The sequence below is a fragment of the Kogia breviceps genome, chromosome 3, assembly GCF_026419965.1.
Source record: "Kogia breviceps isolate mKogBre1 chromosome 3, mKogBre1 haplotype 1, whole genome shotgun sequence".
Lineage (NCBI taxonomy): Eukaryota > Metazoa > Chordata > Mammalia > Artiodactyla > Physeteridae > Kogia > Kogia breviceps.
Window position 1 is genome coordinate 121,442,347 of NC_081312.1, and position 24,687 is coordinate 121,467,033.

The following is a 24,687-nucleotide window of genomic DNA, read 5'->3' on the forward strand; positions in this document are numbered from 1 at the left end:
CTGAAATGTAATTTGCAATGCATCTCAAGAGCTATAAAAATGCTCATGCTGGGATTCCCTGGTGGCGCAGTGGGTGAGAGTCCGTCTGCCGATGCAGGGGACACGGGTTCGTGCCCCGGTCTAGGAGGATCCCACATGCCGCGGAGCGGCTGGGCCCGTGAGCCATGGCCGCTGAGCCTGCTCGTCCGGAGCCTGTGCTCCACAACGGGAGAGGCCACAACAGTGAGGGGCCCGCATACCGAAAAAAATATATATATATATTCATGCTGTTTGAGCCACTCATTTTATTTCTAGGAGTCTACTCTTAGAAAACAAACCCAGAACATGAAAGGAAAGGAACTATGTGCAGGAAAAGGTTCACTGCAGCAATGTTTGCAGGAACAAGGTAATAAAATAGGGCCTATGAATCTCTAACATTGGGGACATGTTTATGAAAACTGTGTTAATGTTTCTAACACTAATGTCCATTAAAAGGATGATTCTGAATACTATGAGACACATATAGAATGCCTATAAGTACTCCTAGATAATCTATATGCATTGATATATGTAAATATATGTACATATGGTTATCCCTATATGAATACAGCTAGTTTTTCCCTTTGCCATTTTGAACAATTAGCAGTACCAAGAAGGTATCCATCAAAATGCAAAGAATAATTATGATGCAGTAATAGGAATGTCAGGGGCTTTATTCTCCTTTTGACAAATTTTCTGGGATGTGCTTATATGATAAAATTATTTTTTAGCAAACCAAAGCAGTGAAGAGGAGAGGCCCCCTCCTGTTGGCATAGGTGACCATGCACTCACCGTGAACACCTTCTCTGGGGCCCCCTTAGCTCTCATGTTGGTGTCGTGAATGTGCTTGAGAATCATCCAGGCTTCGTCGTGTTTGCCCATCTGGTAAAACCAAGGAGAGAGACATGAACAGTCTTTTGATGATTAGAGGTGGAAAGCACTACAAGCCCAACAGGTACTGATACCCAAGTCTGAGGCGACTGGCCACGGATGTGTTACTATCTAAGGCTTGTGAAACACTAGGACAAGTTTCTGTCGCAGCCCATCTTGGAAGGATAGTAAGGTTGTACTTTCAAGGTGTAAATGCTGGGTATTATTATCATCATAGGCTATGAGTAACTACTCATAGTTTAAGGTTGAATAGACTGCAGGGTGGGAGCCATGTTCCTCCCTGGCAGGGCAAAGCAAAGACATAGCATGTGATGGGTTGAACTGTGTCCCCAACCCTAAAAATATGTTGAAGTTCTAGCTGCCAGTACCCCAGAATGTGACCTTATTTGGAAGCAGGGTTGCTGCAGATGTAATTAATTAAGATGAGGTCATACTGGGGTAGGGTGCACCCCTAATCTACCATGACTGGTGTCCTTATAAGAAGTCCATGTGAAGATCCAGAGACACATAGAGAGAACACCGTGTGGTGACAAAGGCAGAGAATGGAGTGAAACAGCTGCAAGCCAAGGAATGCCAAAAAATGCAAGCAACCCACCAGAAGTTGAAAGAGGCAAGCAAAGATTGCCCTAAGGGCTTCCAAGGGAGTGTGGCCCTGCCAACACCTTGGTTGGGGACTTTTAGCCAACAGACCTGTGAAACAATAAATTTCTGTTACTATGAGCCCCTTGGTTTGTGTGCCTTTGTTAGAGCAGCCCTAGGAAACTCATACACAATGAAGGGTAACTTTTGAGATAAGCATGGATAAAAAACTGTTCGCTGCATCTGGAACCTGATCAATGGGATGAAAGAAGAAATTCAACAAGGAGGGTCAGTCTACAGAAAGCTAGAAGGAGGCTTATAAGTAGAATTGGGGCTGTAAGAGCCTTCAAGTCCTATCGCCCCTCCACCAGCCCTGCCTGTCTGACCACCACAAGCATGAGAGCCTCACCACCACCACCACCAAGCTGGAAACCTCATAGGACTCTGGGAGCAGCTTTCTGGAGGAGAGAGGTCCTGCAAAGCCAAGAGTCTTGAAGGGCTTGGGAGCAGTGACAGATTTACAACCCAGTTCACAGCCGTAACATGGAAAAACTGCATGCAGCTTTGAAGAGCCTCATAATCAGGACCTCTGGGGAAAGTGGGTGCCAGAAGCATCCTCAGCAGAGCCCCCTCCAGCTCCACCCAGCCTCGGGGAGCAGTGCTGCTGCTCTGTGCTCATCCCTCGGCTCTGGCAGTCCTTGAATCCCAGGCATGCAACCATCACGATGGATTTAATGATGGTCCAGGTCAGCCAACATGGGACCAAGGGGCTGGAGCAGCAGGGCTAGCTCCTGTCGCTGTTCCATTGCCCTCACACGGGTTGGGGGCGCTGACTCACCTCTAGCAGAAACCTCGGGCTCTCTGGCATGAACTTCAGGGCCACCATGGACACAGTGCAGGGCAGAGCGCAGACGATGACAAACACTCTCCAGCTGTGGAAGTGGTAACTGGTGCCCATGCTGAAGCCCCAGCCTGTGAAGAAGCAGTCAGAGGATCTGTGACACACGGTCTTAGAGTGACCTTCAAGAACTGGCTTTCAAAGCATGGGGCACAAGAGCATCACCTGGGGAGCAGGTTAACATGCAGACGCCCCGGCTGTGTCCCCAAAGCCTCTGATTCTGAAAGGCGCTGGGAATCTGCATCTTGTCAACCCCGTAGGCAGGCCCGGCCTGACAATTACAGGGCCTTGGGTAGGAGTACAAATAGAGGCACCATCCCATATTTCTATATATTCATTAAAATTTCAGTTAAACTGTTAGATAACAGATGTGCCATCCTCCTGCTTAACAAATAAGGAGCTGGAAGGCCAAGTCCTGACCTGCCCGAGACCCGCCTTTACAGGACCCCCATCTGTCCCCCCACCAGCCCCTCCTGTAGAATGAGGGGCCTCATGTCAACACGTGTGGTCACACCACACACACCACCATGGTAAAAGTGGGTGTCCTTGTCATGATCCCTTGAGTTTAGTGGGGAGTCCAAGTTCCTGAGTAGCCAGAGCATGATCTGGATGGAGTGTGGTTGTGGCCTTAGGGACACATGTTGCCTCATGGGAAGAGGTACAGCTGGAGCAAAGCCAGAGCAGGGCCTTGTGTGACCCAGGGTTTTGATGGGGGATTAGTCTTACCTAAGTCAAAGGGCAATACCAGCTCTAGGTGATTCCAATGCACAAGGTTCAGGACCACACTTTGAAAAAACACTGTCAGTGATAATACTAATTTTTTTTAAAGAAACTGAGCTTCTACATTCAAATGAATTCTACCATCATTGAAATGCAGAGGTGAATAGCTCCTACTCAGCTTTCATTATTCAAAGCATTTCTAAAATTCATTTTCAGAAATTGCCTTCAGGATCTACAAAACATTCCTTCAAATATCTTGGTAAGTAGCAAATTTCCCTCTTTCAAGGAATGATAACACAGAGAAAAGTGCCTGGACTTTTGCAGTCACATAGATCAGAGTTCAAATCCTGGCTTTCTCACATTGTTATTGTTATGTTGGTGGGTTTTCACAGCTGTAGAAGGCAGGTAAAGGTACTTCCACAGATTTGCTGTGTGTGAAAGCTCCCGGCAACCAAAAATAATTCACCTGCTTTGAGGGTAGATTTGATTTGTTTAGAAATAGTTACATGGGGCTTCCCTGGTGGCGCAGTGGTTGAGAATCCGCCTGCCGATGCAGGGGACACGGGTTCGTGCCCCGGTCCAGGAAGATCCCACATGCTGCAGAGTGGCTGGGCCCGTGAGCCATGGCCGCTGAGCCTGCGCATCCAGAGCCTGTGCTCCGCAACAGGAGAGGCCACAACAGTGAGAGGCCCGCGTACCACAAAAAAAATAAATAAATAAAAAGAAATAGTTACAGGACAGTTAGTGCCAAAGATGTTGAGTAAAATAGATGAATATGAGCAAAAGGATTGTTTTCTTTTAAAGCCAAGGTTATGAAATAGACTGGTTCTCTCATGGCACTCAAAACAAACTCTGAAGACAATTCCAACAGCAATTCTTAAAAAGACCAAACTTTATAAATAAATATATTGATTTCTAAAGTTCAAACAGTGAACATTATTCGGCTGTAAAATCTCTGTTCCATTTACTTAAAAATATACTATATGGCCAACTCCGGAGGTGGGAAGTTTATGTCTTGAATTCTCTCTCACCATCATGGTTCAATTTGTTCTACTTGCAGGGGACTCCTAATCAGTATCTGCTGTTTCTGCAGATATTTCTTACTCTATTTGCACAGTGGAATGGCTGGCCGGAGGGAATCCCAGGTGAAAAAACATGGGGCTGTGGCCACTTTTACACAATGGCCACAGAACATTCTCAATCAGAATCAAATCTCTTTTTTCCACAGCCTGGCCTGTTCTCCTTCCATCTCACTGGAGTTTGTTCATTTTTTTAATAAATTTATTTATTTATTTTTGGCTGCTTTGGGTCTTCGTTGCTGCACACGGGCTTTCTCTAGTTGCAGTGAGCAGGGGCTGCTCTTCGTTGCGGCGCACGGGCTTCTCATCGCGGTGGCTTCTCTTGTTGCGGAGAAGAGGCTCTAGGCTCATGGGCTTCAGCAGTTGCGGCGTGTGGGCTCAGTAGTTGTGATGCACAGGTTTAGCTGTTCCAAGGCATGTGGGATCTTCCTGGACCAGGGCTCGAACCCATGTCCCCTGCATTGGCAGGCGGATTCTTAACCACTTCTCCACCAGTGAAGTCCCTGTTTGATCATTTTAATTTTAATTAAACAGTCTTTCCTCTCTCGGGAGTGACAACAGAAAGAAGAAGGCAAAACCATAGTAAGATTTCCACATCCTCAGCTCATGTCCAAAAACTACTCTAGCGTAATCAGAAATAAAGCTGACACAAACTACATAGCAGTCAAACTCAGGTGGGTAACAAGAGAAGGGCAGAAGCAGGTATGTTTAGAAAGTAGTCTGCCTCAGAGAAATTTTTTTTCTTAATGACAATATATGCAAATTATCCAAAATCCATTATTCCTGCATGCCTCTCTGGTTTTTACGGTGACTTTAGCAATCTGCACTTATCACATTCATTAGGCACATCTTTGGGGCCTTAAATCAATTAAAATTAAACTGTGAACTGATTCCAATTATATAGGACTACTATTAATTTGGAGACAGGGATTGTTCTGGTCACGGATCTTTCAGCTTGCCCTACTTTTCTCCATCAGGATTTCTCAAACAGCTGGTGCTGCTGACTACGGTGGGAATTAATCTTCCATAATATATCCATTTTGGGGGGGCTATGCCCATGAGTTCCCAGAAAAACATTCTGAGGTTTGTAATTTTCTTTCTCAATGACTCAGTCACCCAAATTCCTGGTGCCAAGACCTCCCATCACTTCATTCCTGCAAAAGCAGTTAAATGGTTTGCACAACCTAAGTACAAACATCAAATCTCCTTTCCGGATCACCCTTGCATTTGTCCCTGCTTAGTGGAGGGGGTTTTAGAGGATTAATGTCTTAGGTCTGTTGGGAAATATCATCAAATGTCTCTATTCACTGTGGACAGAACATCTGGTCCTGGTAAAATAAGGTTTAAAATAAATAATCACTCCTGTTACACTGTGATTCTAGTCCACCATATTTCTAGGATGGGTTGCCCTCAAGTTAATGCCTATTTCAATTAAGACTAATCATCCAAGAGGCTGGTATTTTTATTTATTTTTTATTTTTTTAATTTTTTTTGTGGTACGCAGGCCTCTTACTGTTGTGGCCTCTTCCGTTGCGGAGCACAGGTTCCGGACGCACAGGCTCAGCGGCCATGGCTCACGGACCCAGCCGCTCCGCGGCATGTGGGATCTTCCCGGACCGTGGCACGAACCCGTGTCCCCTGCATCAGCAGGCGGATTCTCAACCATTGCGCCACCAGGGAAGGCCCTGGGCTGGTATTTTTTTATGGAATGTAAAAGCCATAGATTTCTTTCAGGCATACAAATAGGAAAATATCCTATGCATTTGAAGTAAGATACTTAACCACAAGCCCTGCTATCAGCCAGGAACTATGTGGCCCCTCTGCCACGGGCATCCCACTTAGTCTTGGTCAATGTGTCCCCAGCCTGAATTCTCATATTGCTTTTTTAGAAACCAGACACCCAGACATTGTGTGTTTGTGTGTGCAAAGTGAAGTGAAAAAATAATGCAGTTTGTAGTGACTATTGTGGGTTGCTCCCCTCACAACATCCTTCCCATCCTTCCTCTCCACTGGGTTGTAGATTTGTGGTTTGGGTGGGACTGACCCCATCCCCAGTGCCAGGGAAGGAGAAGAAAGTATATGAAACACCCAGGACCTGGCATCCTCTGGGGTTTAGTGATTGGCTGAAGTGAGTACATGACTTAAGTTGATCCAGAGGGAAGCCAAGGACCTTTGCTCATTGGTTGGTTGTGAGGGCAATTCCCTTGTGGAACAAGCAGTCTGCAAATAGGGCTAGAATTGCTAATGCAGCTTGAAGGGAAACCAGCCCAAATACTAGAATCGTCTCCAAAATTTTCTCAACATTATTTGCCTCCCAAGAACTGCTGGATGTTAAGGCTGGCACAGATCGGATCTCCACAGTCTATTCTCTTTGCTTCCTTCTCTGCATTTTATAGATGAAGGAACCAAGGCTGGACAAGCTAGAGTGACCTGTCCCAAATTACAAAGAACCACTATTTTGACTCAGCTTTTATCCAGAGTCTATTTGTTTCCCCCCCACACCAACAAACTTTTCTAACTCAATTTATATGTAGAAATAGTTTCTTAGTGTTAACACATTTGGATCAATTAACAGGGGAAATCATATAGCAAGAATTGTGGGGACAAAAGCAATTCCTTGGACCCATATAACCAACAGCCTGGATAATTAAAGTATGCATTTTGGGGAAGGGTAGAAGGCAGAGCCTGATATCAGGAGTAATACAATTTTGTATCTAAAATTATGTAGAATTACCTATGGTAACAGAATTATCTGGAAAACCCTTCAACTCTTTATTTCATTATTCCTGTTCGTATTTCTTCTCTGTTTCTGATTTTAAAAATCCAGTGGGGGGCTTCCCTGGTGGCGCGGTGATTGAGAGTCCGCCTGCCGATGCAGGGGACGCGGGTTCGTGCCCCTGTCCGGGAGGGTCCCACATGCCGCGGAGCGGCTGGGCCCGTGAGCCATGGCCGCTGGGCCTGCGCGTCCGGAGCCTGTGCTCCGCAGCGGGAGGGGCCACAGCAGTGAGAGGCCCGCATACCGAAAAAAAAAAAAAAAAAAAAAAAAAAAAAAAAAAAAAAAAAAATCCAGTGGGATATGGCAAAGGTAACATGATGGTCCCAAACCCATTTCCACTAGCTTCTGAGCACATAGTTAGGTCACATTTCCCAGTGTCCTTTGCTGTACTGTGTGGTCATATTACAGATTTGGGGCCAATGGGATGTGAGCAAAGAAGATGTGATCCAATTCCTAGCTTGCCCTTCAAAAGCACCCACATACAACTGTCCATGCTCTTTCACCGAACCAACATGTAGGTTACCTGTTGAAGAGCGTAGATCACATGCTGGAAGGAACCTGAGCCCTGGGATTACTGATGGAGCAGAGCTGCCTGCAGATCAGAAACACCAGCCGGGCTTTGCAGGAGGGGTAAACGTCTTTGGTATTAAACCACTAAGATTTCAGGATTTATCAGGTTCTCAGGGTAATATACCCAGCAGCCCCTAACTAATACAATAGGGATTGTCTACACCAAAGCTTCTTCTTAAAGAGATAATACAGAAGCCTCCATTAGCCCAGAACACACATCAGAGAGGGTCAGATTTAAAACAAGCATACCAGGAGAAAAAGGAACCCTCCTACACTGTTGGTGGGGATGTAAACTGGTGAAGTCACTATGGAGAACATTATGGAGTTTCCTTAAAGAATTAAAAATAGAGTTGCCATATGATCCAGCAATCCCACCTGTGGGCATATATCTGGACAAAACTCTAATTCAAAAAGATGCATGCACCCCTATGTTCATAGCAGCACTATTTACCACAGCCAAGACATGGAAGCAACCTAAACGTCCATGGACAGATGAATGGATGAAGAAGATGTGGTACATATATAAGATGGAATATTACTCAGCCATTAAAAAGAATGAAATAATGCCATTTGCATCAACATGGATGGACCCAGATATTATCATACTAAGTGAAGTAAGACAGACAAAGACAATTATCATATGATATCACTTATATGTGGAATCTAAAAAATCATACAAATGAACTTCCAAAACAGAAATAAACCCACAGGCATAGAAAAAAATGTATGGTTACCAAAGGGGAAAGAGGGGGGAGGGATAAATTAGAAGTTTGGGATTAACATATACACACTACTGTATATAAAATAGATAACCAATAAGGACCTACTGTATAGCACAGGAACTATATTCAATATTGGGTTGGCCAAAAAGTTCGTTTGGGGTTTTCTGTAAAATGTTATGGAAAAACCCAAAAGAACTTTTTGGCCACCCAATATTTTGTAATAACCTATAAGGGAAAAGAATCTGAAAAGAAGAATTGAGCTGCACAGTGGAAGATGGCAGTGTGGGAAGACACGGAGTTCGCATCTTCCCACAACTAGGGCACCTGCCAGACACTGGTGGGGGACCTCAATGCCTAAGGAGACAGGAGGAACCCCTGAGTGACTGGGTAGGATGTGGGGGGAGTGAGGGGGGAGGAGAAGTGGAGGCCAGACAGGACCTGTGCCCCTGAGGGGTGGCTGGGAGGCGGTAGGGGTTCCCATGCCTGGAGGGACCCTTGGGGGCTTAGAGGATCAGGGGGAGCACGCCTAGCATTTCCCCTGCCCAATTGGGCCCTGGGAAGCCTTCAGGGCTCCCAAACTGATTACTCCACCCTCCAAGGCCCCCTCCAGGCCGCACTGGTCCTAGAGGCATAGGAGGGAGGCGGGGGGGTGGTGCAAAAGAGGAGAGGCAGACGGATGGGGAACCCTCCAGGACTGGAAGATCAGGGGAGGCATGGCAGCTGTTTCCCTCAAGCCCTGGGATGCCTGCTGGGCTCCCAGGCCTGGTCCTCCACTCTCGGAGGCCCCCTCTGGCTGCGGGGGTCCTAGGGGCATAGGAGGGAAGGAGGGGCGGGAAGAAGAAGAGAGGCCAATGGGGTGAGCCCCTCAAGGATCAGAGGATGGGGGAAATGCTAGGCACATTTCCCCCACCCACTCGGGCCCAGTGAGCCTGCTGGGGTCCTGGACCTGGTCCTCCAACCTCCAAGGCACTCCTGGGCCCCTCCTGCTGCGTTGAGCCTAAGCCCCACCCCCCACCCCACCAGGGCCTTTTCCAGTCCTATGCATAGGCCACACCTACCACCTAAACCCTGCCGCTGCCTAAGCCCCACCCCCCACAGCCAAGGTCTTTTCTGGCTTTTTTTTTCCTCCTCTTTTTTACTATTTAGGTTGTTTTACCTTCTAGTTGTTGCTTCATCTATATATATATATTTTCTCTTTCTAATATATGTTAGTTTTCTAATTTTATTTTATTTTTTGCTCTTTATTATTGTTCTGCTCATTTTTTTCTTTTTTATTTTTCCTTCTTTCTTTTTTTTTCTTTTTATTTTGCCTCCCCCATGGCTTGCAGGATCTTGGTTCACAAGCTGGGGGTTGGGCCAGAGCTCCTGTGGTGGGAGCTCTGAGTCTAAACCACTGGACTAACAGAGAACCTCAGACCCCAGGGAATATTCACTGGAGTGAGGTCTCCAGGAGGTCCTCATCTTGGAACCAAAACCCAGCTCTGCCCAGCAGCCCACAAACTCCAGTGCTGGAAGCCTCAGGTCAAACAGCCAGAAAGACAGGAACACAATCCCGCCCATCAAAAAAAAAAAAAAAAAAATTAAATGACAAAAAAAATATGTCACAGGTAAAGGAGCAAGTCTTATAGGATGAAAACCTACAAGACTAAATAAATGAAGAAGAAATAGGAAACCTACTTGAAAAAAAGATTCAGAGTAATGATAGTAAAGATGATCCAAAAACTCAGAAATAGAATGGAGGCACAGATTGAGAAAATACAAGAAATGTTTAACAAAGATCTAGAAGAACTGAAGAACAAACAAACAGAGATGAACAACACAATACTGAAATCAAAAATACACTAGAAGGACTCAATAACAGCATAACTGAGGCAAAAGAACGAATAAGTGAGCTGGAAGACAGAATGGTGGAATTCACTGCTGCAAAACAGAATTAAAAAAAAGAATGAAAAGAAATGAAGACAGCTTAAGAGACCTCTGGGACAACACTAAATGTACCAACATTTCAATTATAGGGCTCCCAGAAGAAGAAGAGAAAAAGAAAGGGTCTGAGAAAATATCTGAAGAGATTATAGTGGAAAACTTCTCTAACATGGGAAAGGAAATAGTCACCCAAGTCCAGGAAGTGCAGGGAGTCGCAGGCAGGATAAACCCAAGGAGAAACACAACAAGACACATATTAATCAAACTAAAAAAAATTAAATTTAAAGAAAAAATATTAAAAGCAGCAAGGGAAAAACAAATAATAACATACAAAGGAATCCCCATAAGGTTATCAACTGATTTTTCAACAGAAACTCTGCAGGCCAGAAAGGAGTGGGAGGATATATTTAAAGTGATGAAAGAGAAAAACCTACAACCAAGATTACTCTACCCAGCAAGGATCTCATTCAGATTCTATGGAGAAGTCAAAAGCTTTTCAGACAAGCAAAAGCTAAGAGAATTCAGCAACACCAAACCAGTTTTATAACAAATGCTAAAGGAACTTCTCTAGGTGGGAAACACAAGAGAAGAAAAAGACCCACAAAAACAAACCCAAAACAATTAAGAAAATGGTAATAGGAACATACATATCAATAATAACCTTGAATGTAAATGGACTAAATGCTCCAAACAAAAGACACGGGCTGGCTGACTGGATACAAAAACAAGACCCATATATATGCTGTCTACAAGAGACCCACTTCAGACCTAGGGACACGTACACTGAAAGTGAGGGGATGGAAAAAGATATTCTATGCAAATGGAATCAAAAGAAAGCTGGAATAGCAATACTGGTATCAGATAAAACAGACTTTAAAATAAAGAGTGCTACAAGAGATAAGGAGGACACTACATAATGATCAAGGGATCACTCCCAGAAGATATAACAATTATAAATATTTATGCACCCAACTTAGGAGCACCTCAGTACATATGGCAAATGCTAACAACCATAAAAGGGGAAATTGACAGTAACACAATAATAGTAGCCGACTTTAACACCCCACTTACACCAATGGATAGATCATCCAAACAGAAAATAAATAAGGAAACACAAGCTTTAAATGACACAATAGACCAGATAGATTTAATTGATATTTATAGGATATTCCACCCATAAGTGGCAGAATACACTTTCTTCTCAAGTGCACATGGAACATATTCCAGGATAGATCGCATCTTGGGTCACAAATCAAGCCTCAGAAAATTTAAGAAAATTGAAATCATATCAAGCATCTTTTCTGACCACAACGCTATAAGACTGGAAATCAATTACAGGAAAAAAACTGTAAAAAACACAAATACATGGAGACTAAACAGTGCGTTACTAAATAACCAAGAGATCACTGAAAAAATCAAAGAAGAAATTTAAAAATACATAGAAACAAGTGACAATGAAAACATGACGACCCAAAACCTATGGGATGCTGCAAAAGCAGTTCTAACAGGGAAGTTTAGAGCAATTCAATCTCACCTCAAGAAACAAGAAAAACTCAAATAAACAATCTAACCTTACACCTAAAGCAAAAAGAGAAAGATGAACAAAGAAAACCCAAATTGGTAGAAGGAAAGAAATCATAAAGATCAGAGCAGAAATGAATGAAATAGAAATGAAGAAAACAATAGCGAAGATCAATAAAACTAAAAGTTCGTTCTTTGAGAAGATAAACAAAATTGATAAACCTTTAGTCAGACTCATCAAGAAAAAAAAAGGAGAGGGTGCAAATCAATAAAATTAGAAGTGAAAAAGGAGAAATCACAACTGACACCACAGAAATGCAAAGGATTATAAGAGACTACTACAAACAACTATATGCCAATAAAATGGACAACCACAAAGAAATGGACAAATTCTTGAAAAGGTAAAATTTCCCAAGACTGAACCAGGAAGAATTAGAAAATATAAACAGACCTATCACAAGTAACGAAATTGAAACTGTAATTTAAAATCTTCCAACAAACAAAAGTCCAGGACCAAATGGCTTCACAGATGAATTATATCAAACATTTAGAGAAGAGCTAACACCTACCTTTCTCAAACTCTTCCAAAAAATTGCAGAGGGTGGAACACTCCCTAATTTATTCTATGAATCCACCATCACCCTGATACCAAAACCAGACAAAAATATCACAGACCAATAACACTGATGAACATAGATGCAAAAATCTGAACAAAATACTAGCAAACAGAATCTAACAACACATTAAAAAGATCATACACCATGATCAAGTGGGATTTATCCCAGGAATGCAAGAATTCTTCAATATACGCAAATCAATCAATGTGATACACCATATTGACAAATTAAGGAATGAAAACCATATGATCATCTCAATAGATGCAGTAAAATCTTTTGACAAAATCCATCACCAATTTATGATAAAAACTCTTCAGGAAATGGGCATAGATGGAACCTACGTCAACATAATAAAGGTCGTATATGACAAACCCACAGCACACATCATACTCAATGGTGAAAAACTGAAAGCATTTCCGCTAAGAGCAGGAACAAACAAGGATGTCCACTCTTACCAATATTATTCAACATAGTTTTGGAAGTCCTAGCCATGGCAATCAGAGAAGAATAAGAAATAAAAAGAATACAAATTGGAAAAGAATAAGTAAAACTGTCACTGTTTGCAGATGACATGATACTATACACGGAAATTCCTAAAGATGCTACTAGAAAACTATCAGAACTAATCAGTGAATTTGGTAAGGTTGCAGGATACAAAATTAATGCACAGAAATCTCTGGCATTCCTATACACTAACAATGAAAAATCAGAGAAATTAAGGAAACACTCCCATTTACCATGGCAACAAAAAGAATAAAATACCTAGGAATAAACCTACCTAAGAAGGAAAAAGACTTATACTCAGAAAACTATAAAACACTGATGAAAGAAATCAAAGATAACATAAACAAATGGAGAAATATACCATGTTCTTGGATTGGAAGAATCAATATTGTGAAAATGACTATACTATCCAAAGCAATCTACAGATTCATTGCAATCCCTATCAAACTACCAATGCCATCCTTCACAGAATTAGAACAAAAAACTTTACAATTTGTATGGAAACACAAAAGTTCCTGAATAGCCAAAGCAATCCTGAGAAAGAAAAATGGAGGTGGAGGAATCAGGCTCCCCAACTTCAAACTATACTACAAAGCTACAGTAATCAAGAAAGTATGATACTGGCACAAAAACAGAAATATAGATCAATGGTACAGGATAGAAAGCCCAGAGATAAACCCACACACCTATGGTCACCTAATCTATGACAAAGGAGGCAAGAACATACAATGGAGAAAAGGCAGCCTCTTCAATAAGTGGTGCTGGGAAAACTGGACAGCTACATGTAAAAGGATGAAATTAGAACACTCCCTAACACAGTACACAAAAATAAACTCAAAACGGATTAAAGACCTAAATGTAAGGCCAGACACTATAAAACTCTTAGAGGAAAACATAGGAAATACACTCTTTGACCTAAACCACAGCAAGATCTTTTTTGACCCACATCCTAGAGTAATGAAAATAAAAACAAAAATAAACAAATGGACCTAATTAAAATTAAAAGCTTTTGCACAGCAAAGGAAACCATAAACAAGAGGAAAAGATAACCCTCACAATGCGAGAAAACATTTGCAAATGAAGCAATGGACAAATGTTTAATCTCCAAAATATATAAACAGCACATGCAGCTCAATATCAAAAAAAAATCAACCCAATTAAAAAATGGGCAGAAGACCTAAATAGACATTTCACCAAAGAAGACATACAGATGGCCAAGAGGCACATGAAAAGATGCTCAACATCACTAATTATTAGAGAAATGCAATTCAAAACTACAATGAAGTATCACCTCGCACTGGTAAGAATGGCCATCATCAAAAAATCTATAAACAGTAAATGCTGGAGAGGGTGTGGAGAAAAGGGAATCCTCTTGCACTGTTGGTAGGAATGTAAGTTGATAGAGCCACTATGGAGAACAGTATGGAGAGTCCTTAAAAAACTAAAAATAGAACCACCATATGACCCAGTAATCCCACTACTGGGCATATACCCTGAGAAAACCATAATTCAAAAGGACACATGTACCCCAATATTCATTGCAGCACCATTTACAATGTGCTGTAATTTCCAGGATATGGAAACAACCTAAATGTCCCATGACAGATGAATGGATAAAGCAGATGTGGTACATATATACAATGAAATATTACTCAGCCATAGAAAAGGAAAGAGATTGGATCATTTGTAGAGATGTGGATGGACCTAGAGTCTGTCATACAGAGTGAAATAAGCCAGAAAGAGAAAAACAAATATCATATATTAACGCATATATGTGGAATCTAGAAAAATGTTACAAATGAAATTATTTGTAGGGTAGGAATTGAGACACAGATGTAGAGAACAGACATGTGGACACAGACGGGGAAGAGGAGGGTGGGACAAATTGGGAGATTAGGTTTGACATAAATACACTACCATGTGTAAAATAGATAGCTAGTGGGAACCTGCTGTATAGCACAGGGAGCTCAGCTCTGTGCTCTGTGACGACCTAGATGGGTGGGATAGGGAGGGTGGGAGAGAAACCCAAGAGGGAGGGGATATAGGTACACATATAGCTGATTCACTTCATTGTACAGCAGAAACTAACACAACATTGTAAAGCAATTTTACTCCAATAAATAAATAAATAAGAATAACTGGATCTCTTTGCTGTACATCTGAAACTAACACAACATTGTAAGTCAACTATACTTCAATAAATACACACACACCAAGGAAGGGAATGGGTAGAGAATTGTTGGTCAGTTTCAGGGGCAGTTTCTGTTCCTCCCTATGGTCTGCAGGATTCTGGATGATGGCAAAGCCTACACCCATAATCAGTGGTTCACCAAATATAATTTTGAAGGGTAATGATGATATTACCCAGGATACTCAAAAGGCATAATCAAATTCAAAACTGCTGCCTTCTCCCTACTTTACTCTTAATAAAATCCAATAGTGAAAGTTAATGTTGCCAAGTCTCTGCCCAGAAAATCCAGTTTTTGCAATTATTCAAGATAATAAAATTGTCTCAGCTGAAACCAAGACCTTGTCTGTAAGGGCTGCTCCACGTTTGCAGCTGAAAGAGTGACAGCAGGCACTAAAATGGAAGGTATATGAGAGCACCACACTGAGGGCGGTGGGGCATCATGATTCAAGGTCAGACCAAGACCAAGTCATCAATTTGGCCAAGTCACCAACTTCTTGGCTTCTGTTACAACATCTATAAAATGGGGTTACTGAGCCTAACTTGCTGTGAGGAGGAGGGGTGGAGGAGATGAAGGTTGAAGTCCTTTCAAAGAAAAGGAAGGAAAGAAGAAAGGAAAGGAGAGAAGGAGGGAGGAAGTGAGGGAGGGTAGACTGTATTATTTCCAGAAAGACATGTGTACTGAAATTAGCCATGTGTCTCCAGTGTTGGAATTTCTTTAGAAAGATCAAGGTCGTACACAGGAACTGTGAGTGAGTGTGGGAATACGGCTGAGGACAGGGAATGTTGTTCGGATGCAGGTGTCATAGTAACAAGGGCCCCTGGGTTCTTTTAAGCCAGTGCACTCACCATAGTGTGGAATGATGCTCCAGGCCATGGCAGACGCATAGATGCCTCCAGTCATCCAGAAGATGCCTAACCAACTGAGATGTTCTCCTCGTTTCTCCCGGGACAAGAATTCAGAAAAATAGGCAAAAACAATGGGCAGAGCACCCCCAATACTGCAGAGAGAAAATGCCAGAAAGTAAGAACCAAGTCAGACTCTAAAAATGGTCATAGCAGGAACCCAATTGCCTTGTCCCACCCTTAGGCTCAGTGGTGAAATAACTCAGTGAATTCGAAAGACCGGCCAAGGCAGTGTTGGGTTATTTTGACCTTATGACTGACTTTACAACCTAACCCCTTTCTAAGGTTCAACTTTAACACAGTATCTTGGAAGTGAAACAAAAACTCAGTTCAAAGTTCTCTGGAGGTACCACTCAGAGTCAGGGTATCAGGATGGATGGACCACTGGTCTTGGGGTTGGGGGGGGGGTCCAGCTGAACCTCTGTAATTACGCACCCTATGCCTGAGATGAGTCTGCAGAAGAGGAAGGCTCCATATCCCTGTACGAAGGAAGAGAGGGAGGCGAAGGAGGCGTTGACGGCCAGGGACATGCTGAGGACTCGCTTCCTCCCCAGCTTATCAGCCAGGCCCCCCAGGATGAAGGCTCCCCCCATCATTCCTAGGTAGACTATCAGCCCTGTGAGGAGAAGAAAGAGGAGAGGGTGGAAAGAGAATACAAGAGATTAGAGGCCATGCAACATTTTAGAAAATCTGATGCCCATTTTAATACATCCTAGAAATTCTGTGTCACAGACATAAAAGGTGGAATGTGACAGATGTTGGTGGCCAATTAGAAATGTTGGACATATGTGACTTCTTAGGAATGCTCTTCAAAAAATAATAGTCTCACCAGGTTTACACATATGTATACATACTAAAATAGATCAACCATAGCTGAGTCTGATGTATCTTTTTTCAGAAGCATAATCTGCAGATGAGGGAAATTCTGTCATTTTATTTTTAAGCAAAAAAAGTGTTGGTGCTACAAAAGTCCTTGTGGGGTTATGCTTAGAGAAATTTTCTAGGGAAAATTGTGGCCAAGCAGGTATGGGGAACAATGGGAAGGAAAAACATGGTGCAAGTGAAAACAGCAATTCCCAACAAGACAGTTTATTTTATTAAACACCCAAGAAGGACTTTTCCAAGCCACAACCAATGTTCAGATTTCTTAGGGGAATGTGGAAGAGAGGAGCAATGAGCTATCCTTTCTTCAACACATGTAACTACTATGTGCCTTGTAATAGAATCAGTTAAGTTATGATATCATTTAAATACATTGTTGTACACACATTTATGGAATTCCAATGAAGCCAGCAAGAATCCTCATAGAGGTGGTAAATCTCCAGAAGCACATGGATAATTCTTTCCTACTAAATATTGAGTACTTACTAATTATCGACGACTGTGCTAGTACATCATTTACTAAACCCAAGAAGGAAATTTTGGAGAATGTCTTTCATGCAATGGAAATGCTGAATACAAATTAGGTAAGTGTTCTTTTGCTCAGCCTTGACTGTAAATCAAACGAAGAACATCATTTGTCTTTCACAGAAAGGAAGCTTCTCCTGACCTGCGGATGCTTTATTTATGCAGATGTGTGCTGGGAAGGGCCCATGTAAAGCAAACAGCTTCATTAGCTGGTTAATCAACTGGAAGGTGGGTCCCCAAAAGGAGCAATTCAACTAAGCTCTGGTTTATCTTCCCAGTGGCAGATTTCCTTCTTTTATTATTTTTATTCCATGAGATGAAAAGAAATGATAACTTTGGTGCTGTGAATGGTTTTCACTAACTAGGATTCCCTTCCCTCATGTGAGTTGTAACTTTTCACCTCTACATCGCTCAAGGTCATGAAATATGTTATTTCCTTTTTCTTTTCCGTATATGTCACTTCATGAAATATGCCTGAGTCTATAAGCATTCATTAAATGTCTCTTATTAGGTAAGTGCTATTTTTGTTAATGGGGATACAGCAGGGTACAAACACAAGAAAATCCCTGCCTTCATGGCTCTTTCATTCTAGTTGGGGAAAGAGATTATAAATGAGTGAGTAAAATATACAGTAAGTGGGTTGCTGATAAGTGTTATAGAGAAAAATAACACAGAGGCAGGGAAAAGAAGAGTCAGGGTGGGAGGTGACAGTTCTAAATAAGATGGTTCAGGAAGCCCACAGGGAAATGGGACATTTGGGCAAAGATCTACAGAGAGTCTAACATGGGGATGTATAGGGGAAATTGCTGGACCTGTGCTCCTGGACCCAAGGTTTCTCTCCATTACAATTTTACTAGTTTCTCAGCCCATAGCTCAGAAAATGTAGTGAGCAATTTCCCACTGTATTAGGTCACTGACACTTGTGTTTGAGAAAATGAGTCAAGACTTGCAAACCCAACTCAGGCCTGGGTCATGCTGTACTGTAATAATGTCTGGGTTAGTCTTCCTGCTAGACTGTGAGTTTATCTGCCTGATCCAGCCCTGACTGGCCAAGGGCTTTCAGCATCTGGTTCCCAGAAGACTTAATCTTGCCCGGCTCTTAGCCATTGGGTGTTAAGTGGGATTGCCTTACTCACTGATGAGGGTGTCTTAAAACCATCTTCTGTTGCCATGACCTATCTCCAGCAAGAATGAATTCGGTCAGGTGCTTGGGTGAGCCTCAGGCTGTAGCTTCCCTATTATTCTCACCAAGTGGTACTAGTCTGCAAGACTGGCTTTGTGTTTGGTCCCCATGCTAGTTTCCTACTAGCATCTGATGCCCTAACCAATTGGAAAAGTCCCAAACCCTGTGTGTGTCCACCCAGGCTTTCCCCAGCAAAGAACTGGGTTCTACTTCCTCAGACTTAGACAACCCACCTAACACCTTGACCACGGCCAAGAGCCCCACATGTGAGATGCCCTGCCCTTCCTCCCCACTCCTAGTTAGACCCCTGGGAGGTCACCACCAGTCCAGTTCACACTGGAGTTTCACACAAGTCCTTATACTTGGTAATTCAGACTTCTAGACCAGAGCAGAGAGGGAACTTTTTTCCCCAGTTAGGTCTGTTAGGCTTCCAACTTTTTTTGGCCTCAGTTTAGTGCAACTCCCTGCCAAGAATTTCCAACATCCCATTCAGCCAACAGAAAACTTGTGTTACTCTCATGATACTTGGTCAGTAAACATTTGGAATTTTAAAAAAACAAAAACATATTGAAAAGGAAGAAGGAAGAAGGGGGAAAAGGGAAGGAGGAGGGAAGTCCCACCCAAATTGCAGCTCCATGAGCAAAACAGATGCTATGGTTGCTTTAAGTCACTGAGTTATACAGCAATAAATAATGGGACAGTAAGTGCCGAACAAACTTAAGGAACCTAATATACCATATAATAGAAGCAAAACAGCAAACATGGGGTGAGCACTAGCCACTAGACAGGCTCTGTGATAAGCATTTCACAGGCACTGTTGATCCCCTTTCATGTTTACAGCAATCCAGTGAGGGAGATAGTTATTATTTTATACGGGAGGAAACTGATCCACAGAGAGATAAAGTAGCTCCCCAGTGCCAACAACTGATGGAAATATCAAGATTTGGGACCAGTACTTCTGACCTCAGAGTCCCTGCTTCAACTACTATATTTCACTGCTCTTTATGGATAAGCATTGGTCAGAATTCGTAGCTCTGCATCAGTTCATTCTTTCTTCATTGGCTCGTCCCCAGGATGGCTTGCTCAGTGGGACACGGTTCTTTCCATTCAAGGAGATAAACCACAAAATCTGTGATTATCTCCTGGTGAGAAACAGTGCTCCAATAAAGGTATATGTCAGGTATTTTAAAATTACAGAGGAGGAGCACAGCCTGGATACACCTCACGCAACATGGGAAGGTTTCCAAGAGAAAGACATTGAGCTGTTGTTGAGGGACACATAGAAGTCAGTCAGGTCTCCATCTTGGTGACGGGGGTGTATCGCAGGCAGCAGCAGACAGCACGTGCAAAGACAGGAAGGCTGAAAGAACAACTGATGTGTTTGGGCAACTACCTGCAAGTAGTTCAATGTGAGTAGAACACAGTACTCGTGGGATACCTGGTGAGGGATTGGGGCTGGAGGTTAGGACAGAGGCCAGATCATAAATGGCTCAGAAGGTGTGTGTGCATGTATTATGTGTGTGTGTGTGAGAGAGAGAGAGAGAGCACATGCATGTACATGTATGAGTGCGTGCACATGTGGTGTTTGCATGCCTATATGTGGGCCTACAAATTGGGGGGAAGGGAAGATAAGAATCAGAGTAATGGTCAGGACATTTGCTAAGAACCAATCTGTACACCCCATACCCTGGTCCCACCCCAGAGAAAAACACTAGCGTCCAATAAATGTTCTATTTTTTTTTTACTTCAATAAAGCTATCTTCAGCACTTCTCAAATTTCACTACGCACACAAATCATGGAGGTATCTTTTTAAAATCAGATTCTGACTCTCCAGTTTGGTAGGTCTGAGGTGGGGCCTGAGAGTCCGCATTTCTAAAAAGATTTGTGCTGCTGGTCCACAGACCATACTCTGAGTGGCAAGAGGCTAGAGCACACCCACCTTCAGGACAAGACAGGGAGGGGAAGTGGTAAGAATCCTGACTTTGGAACCCAAAGATCTCATTCACTGGTTGTGTAATTTGGGAGAAAATCCTTTCACCCTGTAAAGGCCTGACCTTCACATCTGTAAACTGATTATTGAGATAGCTAATCTCCAAGCTGCCTTCCCATTTCTTTGTTTCTAAAAAGTATAAATCATGAAGGATGAAATTCTGTGGATTTCTCAGGAAGAAGATGGTCAGACTAAAGAAACAAACCCAGACACAGATGCTTGATTAAACTTTTTTGATAGTCACACAAGACATGTTTATGGATCAGATGTGGCCCTAAGTGGCTTCTGGGCCACCAGTTTGCAATCTCAGCAGTGAACATTGTGCCAGTTATTGAGCTGTTATCTCTCAGCTCCAAAGCCATCCTTCTAGCCCCTACTTTGTCCACAAACTAAAGTACTTTGCAGGCTGCTCCCTGCTAGGCCCTGCCAGTAGGGGGCACTAGAGGGAGACTTCAAGGAGGGGACCTCTGCGTTTTGCTCCTGTAAGTTTCACCTGTGCAACACTTTTTCTCTCTAGCCGCAGCAATTCCCTTCCACAGCAGCAGCAGCTGAATCCAAAAAGCAGAACCAGACACATCCCGCCTCCCCTCCCCTCCCCTTCCAGAGCAGCACCAGCCAGCCACGGCCCTCTCTCCAGAGATCTGAGCTAGCTCCATAGGGCCCCCTTTCCCTGAGCTTCTAAGTTATCATAATTCCAACTTATTCCCCCAGTCCTAAGGGTGGCAGCTGCTCCTTGCCTTCACTACCTCAGTATACTTTTTACAAACATTTCACTTACCCAGTTAATAATTTTTTACATTAAATTCTCTCTGTTTCAATAATTGCCATGATTTCTGTCTCCTGACTACACCCTGACTGATCCAGACACATAAGCAAATTGATGAATCTTAGAGATTAGACATTGAGTTCAACCCCTTAGCTGTAATGGATGAGGAGACTGAATATCAGAGAAGGTCAGGAACTCTCTCAGAAGCTCTCTGCTGGCACTACACTCTGTCTCCTAGCTCCAGGCCGGGTGCTTTTGCTACCAAACCTCACTGTCCAAGACAAAGGAAGAACTAGAAAGAACAAGAAGGGCTTCTCAGAATGCTGTCATAGGGGGATCAGAACATGCGGCCTCCAAAATACAGTCCTGCCCTCCCTCACATTTGCCTAAAAGCAGGCTTAGACTCTAAATCACCAGAGACTCTTATCAACATAGAGACAGCACAAAGAGGAATCTACATAACAAACCTCACTAAAGCAACTCTGTATTAGTTTGCCCTACAGATTGATTTACCTTCCCACAGTCTGCCACTCTAGGAAGCCTAAAACCCTATTTGTTTGTCTTGTCACTTCTCTACAAATGTATTGTTCTTTGTGAAGATGCTATTCTAAGCCCAGATTCTAACCATCCCTAGTTACTCACAAGTATATGCACTGTGCATGGCAATAAAGTCTGTTTGTTTTTCTCTTGTTAATCTGTCTTTTGTCAGTTTAATTCGAAGGGTCCCCAGCCACCAAACCTAGGAGGATAGAGGGAAAAAGTTTTTCCTCCCCTGTAATGTTTTGGGACGCCATGAAAAGGAAGAATGGACGAAAGATGAGCCTATCCAAGGAGAAGAGAAATAGACAATTAACAATGCCTCTGAAATGGCTGTACTATTTAAAGTCATTTAAAATCTGTCTTTCACAGCAGAAATTAAGACAATAAATTTGGAAAATTAGAGTGCACTGGAGTTATCAAAAATTACTTTGGCATGAAGCTGATAAGGGACTAGTTAGAAAGCTAGGAAGTCTACCCTCCTTCAATGCTATTCAACAAGCTCAGTGGCATCTTGAGGCAATGTCCCCCCAATAACACTGAGGGTTTTGAGGTAATTAAAAACCATGATTTCGAGTCTAAGCCTGCTTTTAGGCAAATGTGGGGTAGAGCAGAGATCTTTTTTTTTTTAAGTTTGCTCTTTCTCAACTGTCTTCAGCTCAAAATAATCCTTATATCAAAGTGGTACATTTGGAGGCCACATATTCTGACCCCCTACAACAGCATTTTGAAAAGCTCTTCTTGTTCTATCTAGTTCCTCTTTTGCCTTGGACAGTGAAGTTTGATAGCAAAAGCACTCTGCTACTTGCAGAGCAGGGGGCATGGAGGTGAAAGGAGGGGGACGTGGTGGGGTGAGAAGGGCTTTCAACTGGTGGTAACACCGCAAATAAAATGGAAAAGAGGGAGGAACCCACACTGATAGGTGCCCATAAAAAAAAAAAAAAAAAAAAAAAAGGAAGAGCCCAGTCTTGAGACACAAGACTTGAGCTGGTCATGGTCATAGTCCTGGCTCCATGGGTTACCAGCAGCATGACCATGGGCTCCCCACTCAGCTTCTCTGATCATTGCTCCTTCTTTGTAAAATTCAGATACTAGTGGTCATCTTGCAGAGTTGTTAGGATTATGTAGGACATTGGGTTGAAAGTACGCAGCAGGATGCCTAGCTCAAAAGTAAATACATAACTGATCAAAGTTGCTACTGTTGTTATGAGCAATGCAGCTTAGAATGGGTTGGTACCTGAGAAAGCCACAGGATTGGAAAAATGACAACAAGTTGGTGGTATTTTAAAATCACATCAACCATATATTAGAATTTGAGAAAAGAGGATCAAGACGAGCATAAGAAACTTATTTATAGGAGTATTCCCTTTAAATGTACCTCCCTCTATCCTAACCTGAAAAGGAAGCCAACTTCCAACAAAAAGCTGTTTTGGACTAAAATTTTTTCAAGTTTCTTCTAACAAGACTTTGGCTGGGGGAGGGGGCAACTTTTTTCCCCTAACTCTTCTGTTTCTTAAGTTCCCAGATTAAATGTCATCTCCGGAGAGAAGCACCCCTGATGTCCCAAACTAGGACTCAACAAAACTTTTTCTGTAAAGAGCCAGAGAATAAATATTTTACTTGCAAATAATTTACTCTGCAGAAGTCTTGTGGTCTCTATGACATATTCTTCTTCCTTTTTTCTTTATAATCCTTTAAAAATGTAAAAACAAAAATACGGTAAGTCCCCTCCATACAAACAAGTTCCATTCCAAAAGCGTGTTTGTAAGTCCAATTTGTTCATAAGTCCAACAAAGTTAGCCTAGGTACCCAACTAACACAATCAGCTATAAAGTACAGTACTGTAATAGGTTTATAGTAATACTTTTCACACAAATAATTCATAAAAAGCAAACACAAAAAATAAACAAAACATTTTTACTCTTATAGTACAGTACCTTGAAAAGCACAGTAGTACAGTACAACAGCTGGTGTACAGGGGCTGGCATCAAGTGAACAGGCAAGAAGAGTTACTGACTGGAGGAGGGGGAAGAGGTGGGAGATGGTAGAGCTGAAGGATTGTCAGCAATAGGAGACGGAGGGCAAGCTGCAACTTCACATACGTTCGAACTTGAACGTTCGTATGTTGGGGACTTACTGTAGGCCACAGACCTGTCGGCCATAGTTTGCTGACTCCTGTCCTGTTCCAAATGAAATTCTGTCATCTCTGCTGGTCTTTTGGCACCATACTACCATTCCTTCACATAACATATGTCTATTTGCTGTTATGTATTTATTGGCTCAACGTTTGTCAGATGCCTTCGACTGCCATGTCCCAGAGGAGGGGGAGGAGGGGAACTGTCAGTTCTGTCCGAGTGGAGTTCCCACTGTGTCTTTAGCACCCAGTGCAGAGAATGACACCTTGTAAGCACTCCATTAATATTTTTTCAAGAAATAAACAAAATAATATTAAAATAATTCACATCCACTGTAGAAAACTATGAAAAATACATTAAAAATGTATAAAAGGTAAAGTCAAAACTATCATACCACTCAAAGACAGCTGTTATTAGTGTACTTTATTCTTTGTATTTGTATTTGTACACATACAATTACATGGTGGAGACCATTCTGTCTTGGAAGTTCCATAACCTATTTTTTCCACTTGATAAATAACTCAGCAAAGAACATCTTTGTGCATATGCCCTTGTCTGCGTTGCTAGTTATTTGCTCAGAATTGATTCCTAGAAATGAAATCATGAGGTCAAAGGGTTTCTTGAGACCCAGCACTGAATTTCCTTCCAGAGAGCTGGTATGTAACACAAACCTCTTGTCATCTCTAGAGATGCTCTTCACACAGACAGAATATACCCGCAGCACCAGGGGCAGCAGGTTGAGGAGATAAACAATCA

General features: G+C 42.5%; 1 protein-coding gene across 20 annotated transcripts in view; it reads right to left on the reverse strand.

Moving 5' to 3' along the window:
• Positions 1 to 24,687, reverse strand: part of SV2B (synaptic vesicle glycoprotein 2B) — a 218,317-nt gene that overhangs the window by 34,426 nt on the left and 159,204 nt on the right. For 18 of the 20 annotated variants that reach the window (XM_067029562.1, XM_067029569.1, XM_067029566.1 and 15 more), the window contains 4 exons: positions 16,348 to 16,528; positions 15,856 to 16,007; positions 2,327 to 2,460; positions 811 to 900 (listed from right to left, as the gene is read on the reverse strand). In XM_067029562.1, the coding sequence (XP_066885663.1) occupies positions 811 to 900; positions 2,327 to 2,460; positions 15,856 to 16,007; positions 16,348 to 16,528 (557 nt within the window). The remainder of the gene's footprint in view (positions 1 to 810; positions 901 to 2,326; positions 2,461 to 15,855; positions 16,008 to 16,347; positions 16,529 to 24,687) is intronic. The other 2 variants (XM_059057000.2, XM_067029574.1) reach the window with 1 other exon arrangement.